This window comes from Salminus brasiliensis, chromosome 6, assembly GCF_030463535.1.
Source record: "Salminus brasiliensis chromosome 6, fSalBra1.hap2, whole genome shotgun sequence".
In the NCBI taxonomy this organism is placed as follows: Eukaryota; Metazoa; Chordata; class Actinopteri; order Characiformes; family Bryconidae; genus Salminus; species Salminus brasiliensis.
In genome coordinates, this window is record NC_132883.1 from 3,281,989 (window position 1) to 3,306,597 (window position 24,609).

General features: G+C 43.1%; 2 protein-coding genes across 4 annotated transcripts in view; one reads left to right on the forward strand and one right to left on the reverse strand.

Moving 5' to 3' along the window:
* mknk2b (MAPK interacting serine/threonine kinase 2b) overlaps window positions 1-24,609 on the reverse strand; it is a 318,007-nt gene that overhangs the window by 147,693 nt on the left and 145,705 nt on the right. The window lies entirely within an intron of this gene.
* adamts10 (ADAM metallopeptidase with thrombospondin type 1 motif, 10) overlaps window positions 1-24,609 on the forward strand; it is an 81,261-nt gene that overhangs the window by 54,064 nt on the left and 2,588 nt on the right. For 2 of the 3 annotated variants that reach the window (XM_072681330.1, XM_072681331.1), the window contains exons 16-24: window positions 2,994-3,127; window positions 9,108-9,231; window positions 16,493-16,573; window positions 16,692-16,855; window positions 18,303-18,429; window positions 21,968-22,097; window positions 22,227-22,431; window positions 22,542-22,718; window positions 23,689-23,893. In XM_072681330.1, coding sequence (XP_072537431.1) covers window positions 2,994-3,127; window positions 9,108-9,231; window positions 16,493-16,573; window positions 16,692-16,855; window positions 18,303-18,429; window positions 21,968-22,097; window positions 22,227-22,431; window positions 22,542-22,718; window positions 23,689-23,893 — 1,347 coding nt within the window. The remainder of the gene's footprint in view (window positions 1-2,993; window positions 3,128-9,107; window positions 9,232-16,492; window positions 16,574-16,691; window positions 16,856-18,302; window positions 18,430-21,967; window positions 22,098-22,226; window positions 22,432-22,541; window positions 22,719-23,688; window positions 23,894-24,609) is intronic. The other variant, XM_072681333.1, reaches the window with a different exon arrangement.

Consider the following 24,609-nt stretch of genomic DNA (forward strand, 5'->3'; position numbering starts at 1 on the left):
TCTTTCACTGACCCTCACATTCACCTCTTTCACTCTTTCTCCTCTTTCTTTTTTTTTCTTTTGCTTCTTTCATTGACCCTCACTCTTACCACTCTCGCGCTTTCTCCTTTCTCTTTTTCTTCTCTTTCTCTTCTTTCACTGACTCTCTCTCTGTCTATCTTGTTTATTCTTTCTTTCCGTCTCTCCTCTCTCTATCTTCACTCATTTTCTTTGCTTTCACTTCCCCCTCTCTCTTGTTCTCTTTCTCTACCTCTTTCAATTTTCCTCTCTCTCTCTCTCCCTCTCTCTTTGACCTGTTCCTATAGGTCTCTCTCTCTCACTCTTTCATTCTTCTCTTTCTCTTCACTTTCCCCTTTTGCATCTTTTAGCCCTTCTCTCTCTCTCTCTCTCTCTCTCTCTCTCTCACTCTCTCTCACTCAGTCTCCTTTCTATGTGTCTCTACTTTCAGTCCTTTACTCGTCTCATTCTCTCTCTCTCTCTCTCTCTCTCTCTCTCTCTCTCTCTCTCCTCCTCAGTAAATGACTCTGCAGGTTTGTTGGGAGTGTGTTTTGGGGAATGTGCTGATGGAGCATTAGTTCCACTCTCATTTTTATGGCTCTGATTCTACAGAACAGACGAGCAAAGGATGTAGTAAAAGTGTGTGTGTGTGTGTGTGTGTGTGTGTGTGTGTGTGTGTGCGTGTGTGTGTGTGTGTGGGGGGGGGGGGGGGTTGTTAATCAGACTAAGCTGTTTGTAAGCACGTCAACTAAAATGTGCGCTCTCCCTTTTGGACTGCACCTCCCCCTACACACACTCTCACCGAGTCACACACACACTCTCCAGCCTCTGGCCCGTGAGCTTCTAACAGCTGTTGCAGAACAAACTAACTTACATAAAAGCCCCAAAAAGCTCATTAAAATTCCGCTCGTATCCATCAGCCGCTTTAAGAGCCTCGGCCGCACTCTCTGTGACACACTTCAGCGCTGTGTTTCACAACCAGACATGCTTACGTGTGTATGAGTGTGTGTGTGTGTGTGTTTGTGTGTGTCCCCATTGTTGCAGCAGTATTAAATTTAGGGGCAAATTTGTGAGCAATTTGTTTTTGGGCTTTGCGTTGCCAATATGTGAGGCTGTAAATTTAACAGAGCGGAGTGTTTTAGGGGCTGCTGTGCCCTGTGGATAAGGAACAGGCTTTAAATCACCATATAAAAACACAAAGAGTGTGAGTGTGAGTGTGAGTGTGAGTGTGTGTGTGTGTGTGTGTGTGTGAGATAGCCTTGGAGACACAGAAACGGTCGACAGCTGCTTGATCAGTTAAGCTGTATGTGTTAAATCTAGCTGCTCCCGAGTGGCTCAGCCATCTATTCACAGGCCTCATTGTCAGGAGGTTGTGAGTTCAATCCCTCTGATATATTTTATTAGTGTATCAGAAACTCTTATTCTGAACATGAAAACTATCAAAATCCACAAAAATGAATATCAGTCACACATCAGAAACACTTTGCTCAACCTCTGCAACCTCCTTAACCCATCCAGGGCAATGAACACACACCGACGGTAGTGAATCGAGGGTGAGAACATACACCCATAGTGGTGGGAAGCCACTTTAGCACCTGGGAAGCAGTTGGAGGTTAGGTGCTGTAAATATTTTTTGACTCCTCCCACCAATTTTCAGTCCAGGACATTAAACCAACAACCTTACGCTGCCAAACCCCCTTCTCTAACCTTTAGGCCACATTTTATCGTTCTTCTGATTGTTACTCTGAACGAGCTTGTGCACTCACTGTAAAAAACACACATCATACGTCTTGTACCTTCACAGTGAATTTGTCCAGGGCAGTAAACACACACACTAGTGAACTGGGGTGAGAACAAACAACCAGAGCAATGGGTAGCCACCTCAGTACCAAGGGAGAAAATTGGAAGTTAGGTTCTGTGAATGTTGAGGGAGGAAAATACATTGTTTCTTCAACCCCCCGAACTTTCTACTGGACCAGGGGATTGAACCAACAACCTTGCGCTCCCAATTCTATCCTTCAGGTCACATTTTATTGTTCTTCTGATTGTAACTCTGAACAAGCTTCTACACTCATTGTAAAAAACTCACATCATACGTCTTGTACCTTCACACTGAATCTGTCCAGGGCAATAAACACATACTAATGAACTAGGGGTGAGAACAAACACCCAGAGCAATGGGTAGCCACCTCAGTACCAAGGGAGAACATTGGAAGTTAGGTTCTGTGAATGTTGAGGGAGGAAAATACATTGTTTCTTCAACCCCCGCCCCCCAACATTTCTACTGGCCCAGGGGATTGAACCAACAACCTTCCACTTCCAACTCTAATCTTTAGGCCACATTTACAAGCTTCTACACTTACTGTAAAAACACAGCGCATCCAACAAGAACGAAAGCTTCATACGTCTTTACCCTCCGCATTCATCCCATCTGTGGCAGCGAACACACACACACTAGTAAACTGAGGGTAAGAGCGCACAACTGAAACAGGGGGCATCCCCCTCAGTGCCTAGGTAGCAACTGGATGCAGCAGGGCACCATGAATGATGAGAGAGGAGAAAGCACTTTTCCTTTACCCCTTCATCCTACTGGTCCAGGGTATTGAACTGACAACCTTCCACCTTGTGGCATTTTGTTCAAACAAGTGGTTTGTCTAACATTAACCATTCAATACTGATAAATACACTTCCATTACACTTCCAAACCTGGCCATGGCGCCACCTAGAGGATGAGAATTCAGTTTTGCTGCCTCAATAGATGATGAAATAGGGAGGATTTCCCACTCTGTTACGCAGTGATCTTCTGAATGCATGGAAGCAGAACAGCTTCTGATTGGCTGCTTCCTACCCTGCCCAGACTCACCAAGCCCTGCCTACTCAAGCTTGAGACCCGCTGATATTGAGGGCGGATCTACTCTTTGAACTAAGGGAATGGACATAAGATAGTATAGACGGTAACACAGTCTGACCTGCTGTGTGTGTGTGTGTGTGTGCAGGTGGGGTCAAATCCTGCTCACTGAACTGCTTGGCCGAGGGCTATAACTTCTACACTGAGCGCGCTCCGGCTGTGGTGGACGGGACGCCCTGCAGAGACGACTCTCTGGACGTGTGTGTGAATGGAGAGTGCAAGGTGAGAGAGCAAAGTACACACACACACATAGACATTATAGCCATAACATTAAAACCATTGACATGTGAAGAGCAGTAAATAGCACCGATGCTCTGGTTCCTGAAGCACCAGGGACAGGGGCAGGGGCAGCCAAGGCTCAGTGATGCTCATGGAGGCTCCACCTTCGGGCTGGGAAGAAGGGTGTAGACAATGGAGCGCTGAGGCCCTGCTGGGATTTGAACTGATCATCTCCTCACAGTTGATTCTGAGCAGCAGTTAGACCGTAGGGCCGGTCTAGCTTCCATAGAAGCTAGATCTACCTTCCCTTCTTTCTCAGACACAGAAATGGACACAGCTTCACAGCTCTAGAGTGGAGCGACTGTCTAACTGCCTGCTTGTCAAGAGAGTCAGGAGTCATCTCTAACCTGCAGATGGGAATAAACAGTAAACAGATTGAGGGGGCGGAGCCACAGATTAAACCTCTTACACGGTAATTCTCATTTACTGATGTTTTTGAGAATCAGCTCAGGATGGTTGATCAAACTGAGATTAAACTAAGTTGAGGTAACTCAAAATCGCTCTGCTGTGTGTGTGTGTGTGTCAGGGTGTGTTGTGTGTTTTACACACTGCCTTGCCTCAGTTGTTTTTGGATGCTGTAAAGCTCCATCTGCCCCTCACTGTCTCCCTCAGCGATCAACGCTAAACCACAAAACATCTCAACTGTTATTTGGAGGTTTCCTCTAGCTGTGTGGAGCTGAGCTGGATTTCATTAGCTGGAACTCTCTCTCTCTCTCTCTCTCTCTCTCTCTCTCTCACACTGTCTCTCTCTCTCTCGCACTGTCTTGACGAGCTAATATTGTGAGTATTGTGTTGTGTTGCGGTTTGTTGCTCTGTGTTATGTCAGGCTTTCCTCTCTCTCTGTTTCTGCTGAGCTGTTTCACTGTGCATATTATGAGTTGTGATATACACTATATAGACACTATACCCAGCAGACTATATACCCACACTCTACACAGCTGACTATATACACACACTACACAACTGACTATATACACACACTACACAGCTGACTATATACACACTCTACACGGCAGACTATATACACACACTACATGGCAGACTATGTACACACACTACATGGCAGACTATATACACACACTACACGGCAGACTGTATACACACACTACACAGCAGACTATATACACACTCTACACAGCAGACTATATACACACTCTACACAACTGACTATATACACACTCTACAACGGCAGACTATATGCACACTCTACACAACTGACTATATGCACACTCTACACGGCAGACTATATACACACTCTACACAACTGACTATACACACACTACTCAACTGACTATATACCCACACTACACAGCTGACTATACACACACTCTACACGGCAGACTATATACACACTCTACACCGCAGACGATATACACACACTACTCCGCAGACGATATACACACACTACACGACAGACTATATACACACACTCTACACAGCAGACTGTATACACACTCTACACAGCAGACTATATACACACACTGCACAACTGACTATATACACACAATACACGACAGACTATATACACACACTCTACACAGCAAACTGTATACACACTCTACACAGCAGACTATATACACACTACACAACTGACTATATACACACTCTACATGGCAGACTATATACACGCACTACACAGCTGACTATATACACACTCTACACGGCAGACTATATACACACACTACTCAACTGACTATATACACACAATACACGACAGACTATATACACACACTACACAACTGACTATATACACAATCTACATGGCAGACTATATACACACTCTACACGGCAGACTATATACACACTCTACACAGCAGACTATATACACACTTTACACAGCAGACTATATACACACACTGCACAACTGACTACATACACACTTTACACAGCAGACTATATACACACACACTACACAACTGACTATATACACACTCTACACAGGAGACTATATACACACTCTACATGGCAGACTATATACACACTCTACACTGCAGACTATATACACACACTACTCAACTGACTATATACACACACTACACAACTGACTATATACACACTCTACACGGCAGACTATATACACACACTACTCAACTGACTATATACACACACTACACAACTGACTATATACACACACTACACAACTGACTATATACACACTCTACATGGCAGACTATATACACACTCTACACGGCAGACTATATACACACACTACTCAACTGACTATATACACACTTTACACGGCAGACTATATACACACTCTACACAGCAGACTATATACACACTCTACACAGCAGACTATATACACACTCTACACAGCAGACTATATACACACTCTACACAGCAGACTATATACACACTCTACTCAGCAGACTATATACACACTTTACACAGCAGACTATATACACACTCTACACAGCAGACTATATACACCACTCTACACAGCAGACTATATACACACTTTACACGGCAGACTATATACACACTCTACACAGCAGACTATATACACACTCTACACAGCAGACTATATACACACTCTACACAGCAGACTATATACACACTCTACTCAGCAGACTATATACACAATCTACACAGCAGACTATATACACACTCTACACAGCAGACTATATACACACTCTACACAGCAGACTATATACACACTCTACACAGCAGACTATATACACACTCTACACAGCAGACTATATACACACTCTACACAGCAGACTATATACACACTCTACACAGCAGACTATACACACTCTACACAGCAGACTATATACACACTCTACACAGCAGACTATATACACACTCTACACAGCAGACTATATACACACTCTACACAGCAGACTATATACACACTCTACACAGCAGACTATATACACAATCTACACAGCAGACTATATACACACTCTACACAGCAGACTATATACACACTCTACACAGCAGACTATATACACACTCTACACAGCAGACTATACACACTTTACACGGCAGACTATATACACACTCTACACAGCAGACTATATACACACTCTACATAGCAGACTATATACACACTCTACACAGCAGACTATATACACACAATACACAGCAGACTATATACACACTCTACACAGCAGACTATATACACACTCTACACAGCAGACTATATACACACTCTACACAGCAGACTATATACACACTCTACACAGCAGACTATATACACACTCTACATAGCAGACTATATACACACAATACACAGCAGACTATATACACACTCTACACAGCAGACTATATACACACTCTACATAGCAGACTATATACACACAATACACAGCAGACTATATACACACTCTACACAGCAGACTATATACACACTCTACACAGCAGACTATATACACACTCTACACAGCAGACTATATACACACAATACAGCAGACTATATACACACTCTACACAGCAGACTATATACACACAATACACAGCAGACTATATACACACTCTACACAGCAGACTATATACACACTCTACACAGCAGACTATATACACACTCTACATAGCAGACTATATACACACAATACACAGCAGACTATATACACACTCTACACAGCAGACTATATACACACTCTACACAGCAGACTATATACACACTCTACACAGCAGACTATATACACACTCCTCTCCTCTCTGTTCTTCTCTTCTCCTCTCTTCTCCTCTCCTCTCCTCTCCTCTCCTCTCTCCTCTCTCCTCTCCTCCTCTCCTCCTCTCTCCTCTCTCCTCTCTCCTCTCCTCTCCTCTCCTCTCTTCTCCTCTCCTCTCTTCTCCTCTCCTCTCCTCTCTTCTCCTCTCTTCTCCTCTGCTCTCCTCTCTTCTCCTCTCCTCTCCTCTCCTCTCCTCTCCTCTCCTCTCCTCTCTTCTCTTCTCCTCTCCTCTCCTCTCCTCTCCTCTCCTCTCCTCTCCTCTCTTCTCTTCTCCTCTCTCCTCTCTCCTCTCCTCCTCTCCTCTCCTCTCTTCTCCTCTCCTCTCCTCTCTTCTCCTCTCTTCTCCTCTGCTCTCCTCTCCTCTCTTCTCCTCTCCTCTCCTCTCTTCTCCTCTCCTCTCCTCTCCTCTCCTCTCCTCTCCTCTCCTCTCTAGTTTCTTCTCTTTTTTTTACTCCTCTTTCTGTGAACTCTGTGACCCTCCTCACTGCAGGGCTTCCTCAACTGCAGGCAGCTAAACAAGATTGCAGCATATGACCCCACCCCCTCTCTCCTCTCTCTCCCTGCTCTCTCTCTCTCTCTCTCTCTCTCTCTCTCCTCTCTCTCTCTCTCTCTCTCTCTCTCTCTCTCTCTCTCCTCTCTCTCCTCTCTCTCTCTCTCTCCCTGCTCTCTCTCTATCTCTCTCTCTCTCTCCCTGCTCTCTCTCTCTATCTCTCTCTCTCTCTCCCTGCTCCCTCTCTCTCTCTCTCCCCCTCTCAATTACTGCTGCTTTCCCTGTCGTCCTCCACTCTTTCTCTTCCCCTCTCTTTCTCTTATTTATGGTGTGTATAAAAAGAGAGTGAACAGCAGGGGAGTGAGTTGACGGCCTGTTTGCAGCCTCGCAGTGGCTGCGCTCCCAAACAATACGCCTTTGATTCGGCCCAGTTTCGGGGAAAGCTTTGAAGCATGTGGCGCCGAGCGCAGCCTTGGGAGACTTGTTCCAAATCCGCTGGAGCTGCCTGCTCCGGCTCAGCTGAGGGGCCTTTCCGACTGCAGTCACTGTCCGCTGACTCACCACAGCGGCCGAGAAGTGGAATGTAGAGCTGGGGTCTGAATACGGCGGCTGTTGCTGTGTTTTTATCACAGTGAGCATTTATGGACATTATATGCCCAAAAGTATGTGGACACTTCAATCAAGTGTATTGGGAGGGAGTTTTCTCCCCGTTTGCTGCAGTAACAGCATCTACTGTACTATGGATCTTGGAACATTGCTGTGAGGAGGATTTGATTGCATTCAGCCTTGAGGTCGAGCTCCACTGCTCCACAGCCCAATGCTATTTGCCCATTAAATGGCTAATGCCACTTTTCTGTTCTAGCAAACACTACTGTACAAAATGATTACTAAATTGGGGGAGAAATGACAGTGTTACATGGTTGAATAAGGGACTAAGGGAGACCAGAAAATGCTGCAATATGGCACTACCTGTCCAAATGTTTGTGGACATCCCTTGTAATGAATGCATTAGTCTAGCACCTATAAAGAAGTACTGCCATTAGAATATGATCCTCTGAAGCAGATAAATCAATATGAACCTATTGGCACCATGCTGCCTAATGCCAGGCGTGGGCTCTAAAGGGGTATAAAGCCCCCCAGCATTGAGCTGTGGAGCAGTGGAAGAACTGTGTTCTCTGGAATGATGATGGTGGAGCTCCATCCAGTACTTATGAAAGGAATGAGTTGGGGATGATGAGGTGGAGTGGAGGTCTTGTCGTTCAATACAATCAAATCCTCACAGCAATGCTCCTCCAAGCATTCTTCCCTGGACAGTAGAGACAGTTACTCCAACAAAAGCAGGATGGACTCTTTTTAATAGCTTTAATTTAGGAATACACAGTAAATGAGCAGGCGTCCATATAGTCCATATATCTAAATATGCTTCCATGACATGATTATCCTTCAAGTGTTCTGCATTGGAGGGTCTGCCAAATGCCATGAAAACAGTAAATAACACTACCATAAAGAATCTAAGTTCAAACTTGTGTGTGTGTGTATGTGTGTATGTGTGTGTTTTGGGAGAATATGTGTGAAAGCTGTGAACGTCCACAATGAGTCCATAAATCTTTTTAATGTCTCTGTAGTCTGTGTGAAGCTGGAGTGGACGCTGTAAATCCTGCACAGTTCTGCTGTTTGCAGTGGAACTGTGCCGATTGTAAGCAGCAGTTTGCCCTCATTTGACTTGACCTGTGTGTGTGTGTGTTTGCATGTGCAGCACGTGGGATGCGATAAAATCCTTGGCTCGGACGTACGAGAGGACCGCTGCCGTGTGTGTGGGGGGGATGGAAGCAGCTGTGAGGCCATCGAGGGCGTCTTCAATGACTCACTGCCTGAAGGAGGTACGATCTGTGTGTTTTAACCCTAAACTCTATGGGTCGCTTTTCTGGACATGAACTTATCCTAGTCCAAACTTCAGTCTAGGTAGGTTTAGTCTTAGTTTAGTCTTACAACCCTAAGGGTCTATATATGAGCCCACACCCCTCACATGTAACTTCAGATTAGGTTCAAAGCTGTTCATCAAATCATACTGAATAATTCATAGTAGTTACATAGCATGTTCATAGTAGATACTCAATAAATCATAGTAGATACTGAGTAATTCATAGTGGATACAGAGTAATTCATAGTGGATACTGAATAAATCATAGTGGGTTCTAAATAAATCATAATGGGTACTGACTAATTCATAGTGGATACTGAATCATTCATAATAGATACTGACTAATTCATAGTGGATACTGAATCATTCATAATAGATACTGACTAATTCATAGTGGATACTGAATCATTCATAATAGATACTGAATAATTCATAGTGGATACTGAATCATTCATAATAGATATTGAATAATTCATAGTGGATACTGAATAATTCATAGTGTGTTCTAAATAAATCATAGTGGATACTAAGTAATGCATAGTGGATAGTGACAAATTCATAGTGGATACGGAATAATTCATAGTGGATACTGAGTAATTCATAGTGGATACTGAGTAATTCATAGTGGATTCTGAATAATTCCTAGTAGACACTGAATAAATCATAGTGGATACTGAATAATTCATAGTGTGCTCTGAATAAATCATAGTGGATACTGAATAATTCATAGTGGATACTGAGTAATGCATAGTGGATACTGACCAATTCATAGTGGATACTGAATAATTCATAGTGGATACTGAGTAATGCATAGTGGATACTGACAAATTCATAGTGGATACTGAATAATTTATAGTGGATACTGAATAATTCATAGTGGATACTGAATTATTTATGGTATATACATGTGGGCCTAACTAATAAAAGTAAAAACAGAAATTTGTGATATTGTGGCCATCACATCACTAATACGCATGAAAATAGTTGAAATGGTTAATGTGTGTGTGTGTGTGTGTGTGCAACCATAGGCTGAGACAGTAGGTATCAAGTACATTCCCTTTTATTTGTGGAGCACATTTCTTTAATACCACTTTTCCACCTCTGCAGATCCATTTTGCCTGGCATTCCTCTACGGCTCTAAATTAGCAGTTGTAGAAATGTCGAGTTAGGTGCTGAAATGCGGTTCCCTGAATTATGAAATAATACCGCTGGTCTAATTATAGGCACGGAGGCTCTGTGGATTTACAGTAGGTGTCAGAAAACGGTCGCTGGATGTTGAATCGCTTTTCAGCAAAGCAGCGCTGCCCTCCTTTCCATCTGGGATTCGACGTGTAAAAAAATGTGGAGCTCCATTTCCTGGAACTGCACTGGAGGGCTCTAAATTCTGCTCACTGGCCCTGTGAACAAGTGTGTTGTGTTACGGGTCTCCAGACTGTACAGCTTGGGCGAGAAAGCGCAATAGCTGCGACTGAGCAGAACAATGGCACAGTTCAGCTCCTGTGGTCTGAGAGAAGTGGGTTGTAAGGACAGGTGCTGGATATGATTCCTCTGCCTCTTGCAAGTAGCACCAACCCTACTTTCAGGCCTCGGTCCTGCATCTTGTGGGGGTGTGGGGGTGTCTTGGGAACCAGCGAAAAGCTGACCCTAAGGCCTGCAGTGCTCCTGACTTAGGAAAGTACTCTGTATAGGTTTAGGTTAGGTTAGGATTAGACATTTCTTACATAGCTTCTACATAGCTGCAGTAACAGCTTCTACTCTTTTAGAGGGTTTACACTAAGTGTTGCAACATTGCTGTGAGGAGAATTTGACTGAAGTTCTGTGCTCCATAAGGCTGTTTAAACCTCTGCACTTCATAAGGCGTCATAAAGATCTGCACTCTGTAAGGCTTTATAAAGCTGCACTCTATAAGGCTTCATAAAGTTCTGCTCTCCAAACCACTTTTTAAACCTCTGCACTTCATAAGGCATCATAAAGTTCTGCTCTCCAATAGACTTCATAATGATCTGCTTTCTAAAAGGCTTCATGAAGCTCTGTGGTCCTCCAGCCTCTTTAAAACTCTGTGCTCCATAAGGCCTAATAGAGTTCTGCTGTCCATAAGGCGTCATAAAGTTCTGCCCTCTATAAGGCTTTATGAGGCTCTGTGGTCCACCATCCTCTTTAAAATCCTGTGCTCCATAAGTCTTCATAAAAATCTGCTGTCCATTAGGCTTCATAACGATCTGCTTTCTAAAAGGCTTCATAGAGCTCTGTGGTCCTCCAGCCTCTTTAAAACTCTGTGCTCCATAAGGCTTAATAAAGTTCTGCACTCTATAAGGCTTTATAAGGCTCTGTGGTCCACCATCCTCTTTAAAATCCTGTGCTCCATAAGTCTTCATAAAGATCTGCTGTCCATAAGGCTTCATATAGTTATGTTCTCCATAAGGCTTCATAAAGATCTGCTCTCCATTAGGCTAAATAAGGATCTGCTCTCCATAAGGCGCCATAAAGCTTTGTACTCTGTAAGGCTTTATAAAGCTGCACTCTATAAGGTTTAATAAAGTTCTGTGCTACACCAGCTTCTTTAACACCCTGTGCTCCATAAGGCTTCATAAAGTTCTGCTCTCCATAAGGCGTCATGTTCTGCTCTCCATTAGACTTCATAAAGATCTGCTCTCCATTAGACTTCATAAAGATCTGCTCTCTATAAGGTTTTCTAAAGCTCTGTGGTCCATCAGCCTCTTTAAAACCCTATGCTCCATAAGGCTTTTTAAATCTCTGCGTTTCATAAGGCGTCATAAGGTTCTGCTCTCCATTACACTTCATAAATATTTGCTCTCCATAAGGCGTCATAAAGGTCTGCACTCTATAAGGCTTTATAAGGCTCTGTGGTCCATCAGACTTTTTAAACCTCTGTCCTTCATAAGGTTTCATAACGTTCTGCTCTCTGTAAGGCTTATAAAACTTTGTGGTCCTCCAGCCTCTTTAAAACCCTGTGCTCCATAAGGCTTCATAAAGCTCTGCACTCCTTTAGGCTTTATAGGCCTTTCTGCACCATGAGACCTTTTAAAGCTCTGAGCTCCATGAGACTTTTTAAAGCTGGGGGCTCCAAGCACCCATCTCTCCTGTTCACCTGCTCTACCTCGCAGCTCTACATCTGTAACTCTGCCAATGAGACCTGCTTTTCCGTGCGGCTGGAAAAGAAAGGCCAAACGGCCAAGTTTTGGACCGGGTTAGTGCCTCGAGAGAGAGTTTTATCACTTTTTTAGGCTCTCACCTAGTCCGAACGAGTCCATAATTGCTTTGTGGAAACTCAAACAATGTGTCTGTGTATTTGTGTTGTGTTTTTTCACCATTTCTCTCTCTCTTTTTTTTTTTTCTAACCCAAGCCCAGTTATGCGCTGGACACTTGCCGTGCTGCTGAGGGAGTGGAGGGATTTTGAAAGTAGATTCATAATTACCTGCTCACATGCGAGGTCTGCATGATTAGAATGCATTTGTTTCCCCAGTGAAAGTCAAAAAAGAGGGAAAATCAAGCATATCTGCGATCCCTGCCAAGCCTCAGCCGCCTCGCTGGTTTCTGCAGGGCTAGCACGTCCTGGCAGCCTCAGCCTTTTTGGGGTGGAGAGATGTGGAGTGTGTTAAGGGTGAGGGAGTGCAGCTGAAGAAGTCGTTTTTGCAGCATGCAAATGATTTGTTAGCATGGTTAGACTTGCATACTTGCAAACATCGACATACACCGTTTGGACAAAAGTATTGGGACACCTGCTTGTTCATTGTTCATTGTTGCTTCTGGAATTAAAAGGGTATTAAAAAGAGTTGAACCTGCTTTTGTTAGAGTAATGTCTCTGCAGTCCAGGGAGGAAGGCTTTCTACTAGATTTTGGAGGAGCGCTGCTGTGAGGATTTGATTGATTGCGTTCAGCGACAAGAGAATTACTGAGATCCCCACCCCACCTCATCATCCCCAGCTCCCCAACTTGTTCCAGACGTATTGGATGGAGCACCACCACCATCATTCCAGAGAGCACAGTTCTTCCACTGCTCCACAGCTCAATGCTGCTGGGGGGCTTTATATACCCCTCTACTAGCCCACCACTGGTATTAGGCAGCATGGTGCCAATAGGTTCATGATGTTTATCTGCTCCAGAGAGTCCTATTCTATTGACAGTACTTCTTCTCTACAGTGATTAGACAAGCCGTGTGTGTGTGTTTGTGCATTTGCACATCTGTATCAGCAATGGGTGCAACTTAAAGTAGCTGAATGCATTCATTGGAAGGGGTGTCCACAAACATTTGGACATGTAGTGTACAATAGCAGCAGTTCCTACACTATAGTAAATGAATGCTGGCCCTGCAAAGGCCTTACAGAAAGGTACAGGAAGGTCAGGTTTCAGCTGCAGCACTGGCGCAGTGGAGTGTTGGCACTGAGCAGTAAGTTAAGAAGCAGCAGCAGGTTATGGGTTCGCGTCCCGCTCTATTCGAGCTGTGCTGCGTACTGTTTTTACCGCAGTGGTTTGGGAGTTAGGTTGGCATGTGAGCAGCTTTAGTTCAAACCTTGGTCAGGGTGGACTCGACCACACTTTACCCTCTCCCCGCTGCCCCAAGCCAAAGAATAACACCATCTGTCCCTCAGCGCTCCGCTCAGCCCAAATGAGTTCCCAATAGCTGCTAATAATAAGCGCTGAGTAATCAAGGCTTTCATCTGGCCTTAGAAGGGAAAAGGCTGTGGGTGGGGTTGAGTTCAGTGCCAGTGGTGGTATTGGTGGTTGGTGGGATGTTGACACTGGGTTGTTGGGTAAGTATAGAGGGAAGGGTGGTGCAGTTTATGGAGTTAGGACTTGAACATTACAGTACATTACATGTCCCAATGTTTGTGGACAGATGTGCAAATGCACACACACACACACACACACACACACAAACCTATTGGCATCATGCTGCCTAATGCCAGGGGTGGGCTAGAGTGGTATAAAGCCCCCCAGCATTGAGCTGTGTTCTCTGGAATGGTGGTGGTGGTGGTGTTGGGGATTGGAGAGTTGATGATGATAATTTGGGGGTGGTGATCATCATCCAACATCCTGACCTCACTAATGCTCTTGTCGCTGAATGCAATCAAATCCTCACAGCAATGCTCCAGCAGGAAAAAGATCTTTCTTAATACCTTTGATTTTAAAAGAGAAACTGAGAAACTGAGCAGGTGTCCCAATACTTTTGTCCATATAGTGTATGTATGGTGTATGTCTAAACAGCTTGTGAGCTAGTAAGAGTTGGACCTTATAGGCTACTGTAGGTGATGGTGATGCTGTCAGGGTGTAACATCACCCAGCTGGGCCCTCCAGGGCGGGCCTTCCTGTTGTAGGGGGTGTATTGTGTGGTGTTTGGGGTCAGTGCTGGGTCAGCTGTAGGTGAGCCGGATGGTGTTGGGTGCAGGCGGGCTGCAGGCTCAGATGTGAGGGTTAAGAGTTTATTTCAGGGCTTCAGGAAGACACACCCAGGGCGGGCTGCAGGAGCGGGGGACCGCAGAGGCAGCGTAGGGCCAGCGGAGGGAGCTATTCTGGGCTTCAGACTTGATTTTTGGCTCCAAGTTACAAACTCACCACAAGCTGCCCGTCACCCTGAACTCAGAGCAGCTCCGAGGTGAAGCACAGCTCACTTCTACCACCGTGATTATGAGGTGTCGAACAGCAGCACTGAAACATCACGCCTCTCTCTCTCTCTCTCTCTCTCTTTATCTTACTCTTTAATCCTTATCTTTTTTTCTTTAAATTATAAATGTTTAATTTATTTCTTTGTATCGGCCATTTTTCTTCCTTTCTGTTTTTCTTTCCTTCAGTTTTTTTCTTTATACAGGCAGATTTCCATTTTCTTTCTTTCTTTCTCTCTTTTTTAGTTTCTTTCTTTATAGTCAGATTTCTTTCTTTTTCTTTCTTTCAGTTTCTTTTTACAGATTTCTGTATTTCTTTCTTTTTCTTTCTCTCTTTTTTTAGTTTCTTTCTTTATACAGACAGATTTACATTTTCTTTCTTTCTTTCCTTCAGTTTTTTTCTTTATACAGATTTCCATTTTCACTGTACTGCACATTTCCAAATTTCTCTTTCTTTCTTTAGTCTCTGACCTAAAGAAACCTTTTCTTCATATTTTACTATTTTCGTTTTTCTTTTGTTTCTTTACTCTGTCTGACCTTTTTCTTTCTTTCCTTTCTTTCTTTTCTTGTTGCTTTTTTATTTTTTTTCTTCACACTGCAGCCTCTCTCTCTCTCTCTCTCTCTCTCTCTTTTCCTCCCTTTCTCTCATCCGGTCCAACAGAAACCCTCAGGTTTACCCAGATTACTCACGCTTCCCTCTCGTCTCTCTGTAGCACTGGCCGGATTGGAATGAGGTATTAGTTTATTCCTCTCACTCTGGTTTTGGAGATGGAGTTATTTGCAGGCCTGTGGCGGAGAGCTGGCCGAGGCAGGATGACCTCAAACGAGCTGCGGAGACACTGCCCAGGAATTCAGCAGGAATCCCAAACCTCTGCTTAATGCTTAAACCAGAACAGCCTGCTGAGGAGAACACCACTCACTGCATTGTCCCCTCTCCATAGCCAACAATAAACCTCCATGTGTGTGTGTGTGTGTGTGTTTATCCATTTTCATAACAAAAATGTTTTGGCTTTAGGAAATGGAGAAGCTAAACCATCATTGTGAATACATTGTGAGAAGCACAAAACTGTCATTGAGGTTAAGCTTAGGTTAGGTATGGGATGAGGTATTGAAATATAATAATACATATAGGACATAAGATTAGTATTATATATATATATATATATATATATATATATATATATATATATAATATAGCTCATATGTACAGTATAATTATTATAATAATATATATTTGTAAATACATATACACACACACACATATATATATATATTATTTTATATATTATATATAATACATATATTTTATGTACGTATTATATACAGTATATATAATAATAATAATGAAGTATTGGTATATATAGCTTTAGTTATAACATTGTGTATGGTTACATATATATTTCTTATAGCATATATTAATGTTACATATAGGTTCTGATATGTAATGCATAACATCGCTGTCCAATAAAAACATGTATCTCCAAACAGGGGACTTTAGAGGACAGGGCAAAAATGAAGACATCCATATATATACAGTAAATGTAATGGGAGACATACATAAATACATGACCTGTGTGTGCATATGTGTGTGTTCACAGGTTATGAGGAGGTGATCAGGATTCCTAAAGGATCTGTGTTCATACATATTCAGGAGCTCAACATTTCCCTTAATTATCTGGGTGAGATACAAGGTTTTATTGGTCTTATTACCCCTGAAAGTGAGAATCACTGAGAGTTAAAGCTGGAGGTGTAAAGCTCTGTGTTCATGTGCTGAAACTGACAACGCCTTCATTACAGTTCTGAAGAGTAAAGGGGAGCAGTACTTCATCAATGGTAAGCTGACCATCGACACACCACGCCGCTTCGATATCGCCGGAACCACTTTCCACTACCGTCGGCCCACTGACCAGCCGGAGACTCTCGAGGCCCTGGGGCCCACTAACATGACCCTCATCGTCATGGTAAGGACTCACGGACTGTGTGCTGTTGCCAGACTGAGTGTAGTGAAGGGTATAGTTTGATTCCCCTCTTAAAGTTTGAAGTCAGGTTTCAGTCATAGCTAGTTTTTTTTTTTTTGACAAAAGTATTGGGACGCCTGCTCACTCACTGTTTCTCCTGAAATCAAAAGTATTTTCAAATGTTTATCCTGCTTTTGTTGAAGGAAACTGTCTCAATAGTTGAGGGAAGAAGGCTTTCTGTTAGGTGTTGAAGGAGCATTGCTGTGAGGATTTGATTTGATTGAATTCAGTGACAAGAGCGTATTAGTGAGGTCATGATGTTGGGCGATCACCACCCCACCACATCATCCCCAACTCCCCAGCTCATCCAGAAAGTATTAGATGTAGCACCACTAAGAAGGCATGGAAACCTCAGACCCCCAGTTAGCAAACCAAAGGCAATAGAGGCAAGAAAAAACTCCCCAAGAGCTGGAGGAAGAAACCTTGGGAGACTCACAGGGGGGACCCATCTAATATCTAATAATCATAATATAGTATAACTTAATATAATTACAGCAGTGATGGTCAGAGTAATGAGACTAATGATGGTTAATGGTGGTAATGTTAGTAGTGGCAGATTCCATGTAGATTTGAACATGGTCATTAGGCAGGTAGCAGTGGCAGGAGGGTGTGCAGCAGGTCTGACACGGGTGGTAGTGGAGCCTGGTGGTCAGTCTGGTGGGTGACAGCTGGTCTGACGCAGGTAAAGGGGACTCCAGCGGTGTTAGGGGAGGAGAGAGCCAGAGGGTAGCAGAGCTACAGGAGGAGAGAGACAGAGGGTAGCAGAGCTACAGGAGGAGAGAGACAGAGGGTAGCAGAGCTACAGGAGGAGAGAGACAGAGGGTAGCAGCGATACAGGAGGAGAGAGACAGAGGGTAGCAGAGCTACAGGAGGAGAGAGACAGAGGGTAGCAGAGCTACAGGAGGAGAGAGACAGAGGGTAGCAGAGCTACAGGAGGAGAGAGACAGAGGGTAGCAGAGCTACAGGAGGAGAGAGACAGAGGGTAGCAGAGCTACGGGAGGAGAGAGACAGAGGGTAGCAGAGCTACAGGAGGAGAGAGACAGAGGGTAGCAGAGCTACAGGAGGAGAGAGACAGAGGGTAGCAGAGCTACAGGAGGAGAGAGACAGAGGGTAGCAGAGCTACAGGAGGAGAGAGACAGAGGGTAGCAGAGCTACAGGAGGAGAGAGACAGAGGGTAGCAGAGCTACAGGAGGAGAGAGACAGAGGGTAGCAGAGCTACGGGAGGAGAGAGACAGAGGGTAGCAGAGCTACAGGAGGAGAGAGACAGAGGGTAGCGAGAGCCATATATTTTTTGCCAAACTACTCTCAAGTAGATGGACCTTCTGTTTATGGTATGTGTCTGTGTGTGTCTATGTGTGTATGTGTGTGTGTGTGTGTGTGTGTGTGGTAGGTGCTGGTAAGGGAAGAGAACCCAGGTATTCATTACCGCTTTAACCCCCCTGTGAGCCGGGACGCCCTAAGCGGTTTTGCCTGGCATTACACAGCCTGGAGCCGCTGCTCTGTCACCTGTGCTGGAGGTAAACAACAAAGCTGACTCTCAAACACACACACACACACTTTATGGACAAAAGTATTGGGACATCAAATAGTATACATACACCCTCAGCAGTGAGAGAGTTTTACAGTAAAAGCTCCAGATCTCATCAGAACAGATAAAGCAGGTGAAGATAAATCCAGTAAAACGGAGAAACAAGAGCTTCTCATTCTGAAGAAAGAAAGTAGTGAGATCTTGTCTGTGAGCTAGTCTGAAGAACAGAGCTCGGTTCCTCCAGGTTTCTCCTGGACGCCCCCCAGTCCAGCACAGCGTGGAGGATGTGTTCAACTCCATCAGCAGCAACAGCAGCAGCAGCAGCTCACCTGATTTACCATCATTAAGCCCTGATTTACCACCAAACCAGGTGTTGATCTGAGGAGAACTCTAAATAATACTAGACTCCATGAGAGAGGAGAACTTTGGAGATGTTCTAATGATGAACACAGTGATGGAGAACCTCCACCACTTTCTGTAGGAGTGTTATTATCATTATTATTATTATTAGTGTTTATTCTAACAGCAGTGAATTACTGAGCAGATCAGCAGATTTTCATGCTAATTAAATTCTAATGAAGTGGTTCTAATTGATTATTAGAACCACTGTGATTAAGGATGAGTACACTATGATGCTCAGACTACTCTACATTTGACTACCCCACAGAAAGACACACACACACACACACACTCTTACATAAGAAATGAGATGGAGAAAGGAAACCCTCCCTAAGTGTGGGGAGAATATTACACACACAGCTGAATCTGATTAAAATCACTTCACACACACACACACACACATACTCACACACACACACACACACACACACACCACATCCAGCAGAAATAGTGCCAAGATCAGACTACATACAAGAAGTTGTGTGAAAGCGTTTAAGATCACCAATCTCAGGATCTTTGGCCCATCTTTGCATCAACACACTTTTAAAGCTCTTACGCGAACACACACACACACTGCTCCACACAAACACACTCCCTCTCATTCAGTACAGTGATATCTACCCCACACTAACATGGGAATGGACCAGTTGTATAAAGAGTGAAACAACGCCGCAGAGGAATGACCCCCCCCCCTCGTCTGCTCGTTAATGATCCGAGTCAACGTCTCTGATAAGAAATAATTTGCCCTGCATGAGAGCTAATTTGTTTCTGAAAGTTAAGAACTATCAACACTGGCTCACGCTGTAGGGCTCCGGACCAGCCAAGCAGAACCGATATTTTAACGTTTCTGCTCTTGCGTTAAATTCCTGACATTGCCTCCTGAAAGCAGTTAGAGCACACTGTGCAAAGCAAGTGAATGAAATGCTTCATTTCGTTTATTTAGAAGCCCTACACTAAAAAAGGGTTCTATGTAGTACTGAAAACGACAATATATGTAGAACCAAAGGGGGTTTTATATAATACTGAAATATAATATAGAAAATGGGTTCTGTGTCATTAAATAGGGTTTTATATAGTATAGAAAAGATGTTCTATATATTATTAAATATGGTTCTATATAGTAATGAAATAGGATTCCGTAAAGTACTGAAATAGGGTTCTATATAGGACTGAAAAGGGAGTGTATATAGTATATAAAAGAGGTTCTATATATTATTGAATATGGATCTATGTAGGGCTGAAATAGGGTTCTATAGGGTACTGAAATAGGATTGTATATAGTATAGAATAGAGGTATTGAGGTGTAAATAGAGGTATACAGTATAGAAAAGAGGTTCTAGATATTACTGAATATGATTGTATATAGGACTGAAATAGGGTTCTATATAGTACTGAAAAAGGATTGCATATAGTATAGAAAAGAGGTTCTATATGTTATTGAATATGGTTCTATATAGGACTGAAATAGGGTTCTATATAGTACTGAAATATGATTGTATATAGTATAGAAAAGAGGTTCTATATTTTATTGAACATGGTTCTATGTAATGCTGAAATAGGTTTCTTTATAGAACTGCAATACGGTTCTATAGAGCACTGAAATAGGATTGTATATAGTATGGAATAGAGGTATTGAGGTGTGTATATAGAGGTATACAGTATAGAAAAGAGGTTCTAGATATTACTGAATAGGATTGTATATAGGACAGAAATACGGTTCTATATAGTACTGAAATTTGATTGTATAGTATAGAAAAGAGATTTTATATGTTATTGAATATGGTTATATAGGCTACTGAAATATGATTGTATATAGTATAGAAAATGGGTTCTATATATTATTGAATATGGTTCTATATAGTACTGAAATAGGGTTTAAATGAAACTGAAATAGGCTTGTTTATAGTATAGAAAAGATGTTCTATATGTTATTGAATATGGTTCTATGTAGTACTAAAAAGGGTTTCATAAAGTACTGAAATAGGGTTCTACAGGGTACTAAAATAGGATCATATATTATATAGAAAAGAGATTCTATATATTACTGAAAAGGGTTGTATATAGTATCGAAAGAGGTATTGAGGTGTATGTAGAGGTATACAGTATAGAAAAGAGGTTCTAGATATTACTGAATAGGATTGTATATAGGACAGAAATACGGTTCTATATAGTACTGAAATTTGATTGTATATAGTATAGAAAAGAGATTTTATATGTTATTGAATATGGTTATATAGGCTACTGAAATATGATTGTATATAGTATAGAAAAGAGATTTTATATGTTATTGAATATGGTTATATAGGCTACTGAAATATGATTGTATATAGTATAGAAAATGGGTTCTATATATTATTGAATATGGTTCTATATAGTACTGAAATAGGGTTTATATGAAACTGAAATAGGCTTGTTTATAGTATAGAAAAGATGTTCTATATGTTATTGAATATGGTTCTATGTAGTACTAAAAAGGGTTTCATAAAGTACTGAAATAGGGTTCTACAGGGTACTAAAATAGGATCATATATTATATAGAAAAGAGATTCTATATATTACTGAAAAGGGTTGTATATAGTATCGAAAGAGGTATTGAGGTGTATGTAGAGGTATACAGTATAGAAAAGAGGTTCTAGATATTACTGAATATGATTGTATATAGGACTGAAATAGGGTTCTACATAGTACTGAAATAGGGTTCTATATAGTATAGAAAAGGGTTGTATATATTACTGAAATAGGGTTCTATATAGTATAGAAAATGGTTCTATATATATTACTGAAATAGGGTTCTATATAGTACTGAAAAAGGGGTTATATATACAGATAAGCTGTATGTGTGCATTTGCACATCTGTGTCAGCAATGTCTTCTTTTACACATCATATAAAGTTCCATAAGGACTAAATGCTGCTGCCTTGTCTTAGAGTAGCACCTGAATACCCGAGCCTCACCTCAAGCCTTGACTGGAACCACTGCCTTTTGACAGAACCACTAGAAGCTTTGAACCCCCCCCCCCCCCCCTTTTAAGGGTGTATCATGTAACAGATGTTTGTGGAAGCTGGTTCCAGTTAATACTGAGGGGAAATCAGGAATGGTGATGGCTTCACTGTTCACTGTCTGTCTCAGGGGTTCAGATCCAGCAGGTCGTGTGTAAGAAACAAGCCGATCACTCGGTGGTCTACAACCACTTCTGTGACAAGAGGAACAAACCTAAAGACAAGAAACGTCCCTGCAACGCAGAACCCTGCCCTCCAACGTGAGTACGCTCAGGGTGTGTGTGGGCATGTGTGTGTGTGTGTGTGTGTGTTTCTTTAACCAGACTTTCAAAGTTGCAACATCCAACACCTCCCATATTTCTCTCTCGCGCTCTCTCTCTCTCTCTCAGCTGGTGGGTGAGTGAGTGGTCGGAGTGCAGTAGAAGCTGCAGCAGTGGGGTGCGGACGCGAGAGGTTTTGTGCAAGAGGAAAATCACACCCACAGACGAGAAAGTTCAGGATGACTGGTCCTGCACTGCCCTTCGGCCCCCCGTGACTGAGCCCTGCAACAACCACACCTGCCCACCAGAGTGGCACGCTCTGGACTGGTCTGAGGTACATCATGCAGCACTGATTGCCTCCTGTGTTAAATGCTGGAGGATCAGATGTCTACAAAGTTTTGGTGTCTCTCTCTCTCTCTCTCTCTCTCTCTCTCTCTCTCTCAGTGCACTCCAAGCTGTGGTCCTGGTTACAGGCAGAGAGTGATCCTCTGCAGAAGTGGAGAAGGCGGCGATACTCTGGCCGAGTCTGAGTGCCCGAAGCATGGCCGTCCCACCACTAGGATGCGCTGTAACCTGCAGCGCTGCCCACCTCCACAGTGGCTCGCCGGACCCTGGAGTGAGGTGAGATCTCTTCCACTGATGTTCAGACGACTCTCTAGGTGGGTCTGATCTGCTCACCGAAGGCTTTACACACTCTACTGTGCTCTAGTGCACACTGTAAGCCCTTCCAGCTTCAAGTACGGCTCGGCTCGAGCCGCCATCCCCGAAGGTCCACGGAAGACGAGCGCCCAGGCTTTTCTCTGTCCTCCACCGTCCTGTGGTGGAACGAACTTCCCCTGGGTGTCCGACCAGCAGAGTCCAACGCTCGCTGTCTTCAAACCCAGACTGAAGACCCTCCTCTTCTGAGAGTACTTGGGCGAAGTGTAGGGTCTCCATACTGTCTTTATTTAGTGATATCTAAGCTTACAGGGATCAAGAAGGCAAGAAGGGAAACATCACCAAATACTACAAACTTCTAAAATTCTATCATTGGAAACATCTGTGTGATCACTAGTGTTGCCTAGTGTGGTGTTTTGCCCTGCTCTCAGTGGCCTGATTCAGCCCATAAGGGTAATAATTAGCTAAATGAGTTGAAAGACAGGGAGAACAGCTGCCTGAACACAGCTGGAATTTAACTCTCACACCTGAGGGCCTGTCTCTAATAAAGCACAGCACTGTGCGCGAACTTTATTGTTCAGTGTCCTGCATGTCAGAGCTCACCCTGTGTGTGTATGTGTGTGGGCTTGCACCCGTGTGTGTTCATGCATTTGGTTTTGTGTGTGTGTGTGTATGTGTGTGTGCATTTTTGTCATTTTTCAGTTTTTGATATAGTGTGAATCGGGCAGTTATTCTTCATGTTGTGTCAGTTTCAATTTCATAATGAACGGACCAATAGAAAAGCTCAGAAATGGCTCAGAATAAAATCTTTTTACATTGACTTCTATTGAAAGTTCAGACAGCTCCTGTAAAGTTGCTGTTTTTTGTGACAGCAATAATATATGTATATATATATGTGTGTGTGTGTGTGTGTGTGTGTGTATATACCCCCCAGTGCTCAGCTCAGTGTGGTCTCGGGCAGCAGATGCGTTTGGTGCAGTGTGTGACACACACAGGCCAGACGTCCAGTGAGTGCCCAGGAATGCACCGGCCCGCCTCCATCCAGCAGTGCCGGAGCAGGTGTGACCTCAGCAGCCCCACGGATAACCCCGAGGGTGAGAGGACAAAGGACACTCAGACACATTCTGAGGCACATACCGGTACTGCTCTAATATCAAAGACAGGTTACATCAATCATACAAGCAAAATACTAATATTCAGAGATTCGCTTCACTCTCTTTATATACACTATATGGACAAAAGTATTGGGACACCTGTTTCTTCTAAAATCAATAACACTAAAATCCTGCTTTTGTTGGAGTAACTGTCTCTACTATCCAGGGAGGAAGGCTTTCTACTAGGAGCATTGCTGTGAGGATTTGATTGATTGCATTCAGTGACAAGAGCATATTAGTGAGGTCAGGAATGTGGGATGATGATCACCACCTCACCACATCATCATCCCAAAGTGTTGGATGACGCACCACCACCATCATTCCAGAGAACACAGCACTTCCACTGCTCCACAGCTCAATGCTGGGGGGCTTTATACCCCTCTAGCCCACGCCTGGCATTAGGGTAACGTCTATCTGATCCAGAGAGTCCTATTCTATTGGCAGTACTTCTGGGACAGGGACTAGACAAGCTGTGTGGTGTGTGTGTGCATTTGCACATCTGTGTCAGCAATGGGTGCAGCATAAAGTAGCTGAATGCATTAATTACAAGGGGTGTCCACATATATTTGGACATATAGTGTATGTATATATATATATATATATATATATATATATATATATATATATAGAAAGAGAGAGAGAGATTATATGGTTTATGTTCAGTAATAGTTACAACAAATTACAGTAACGTATAATTAGTA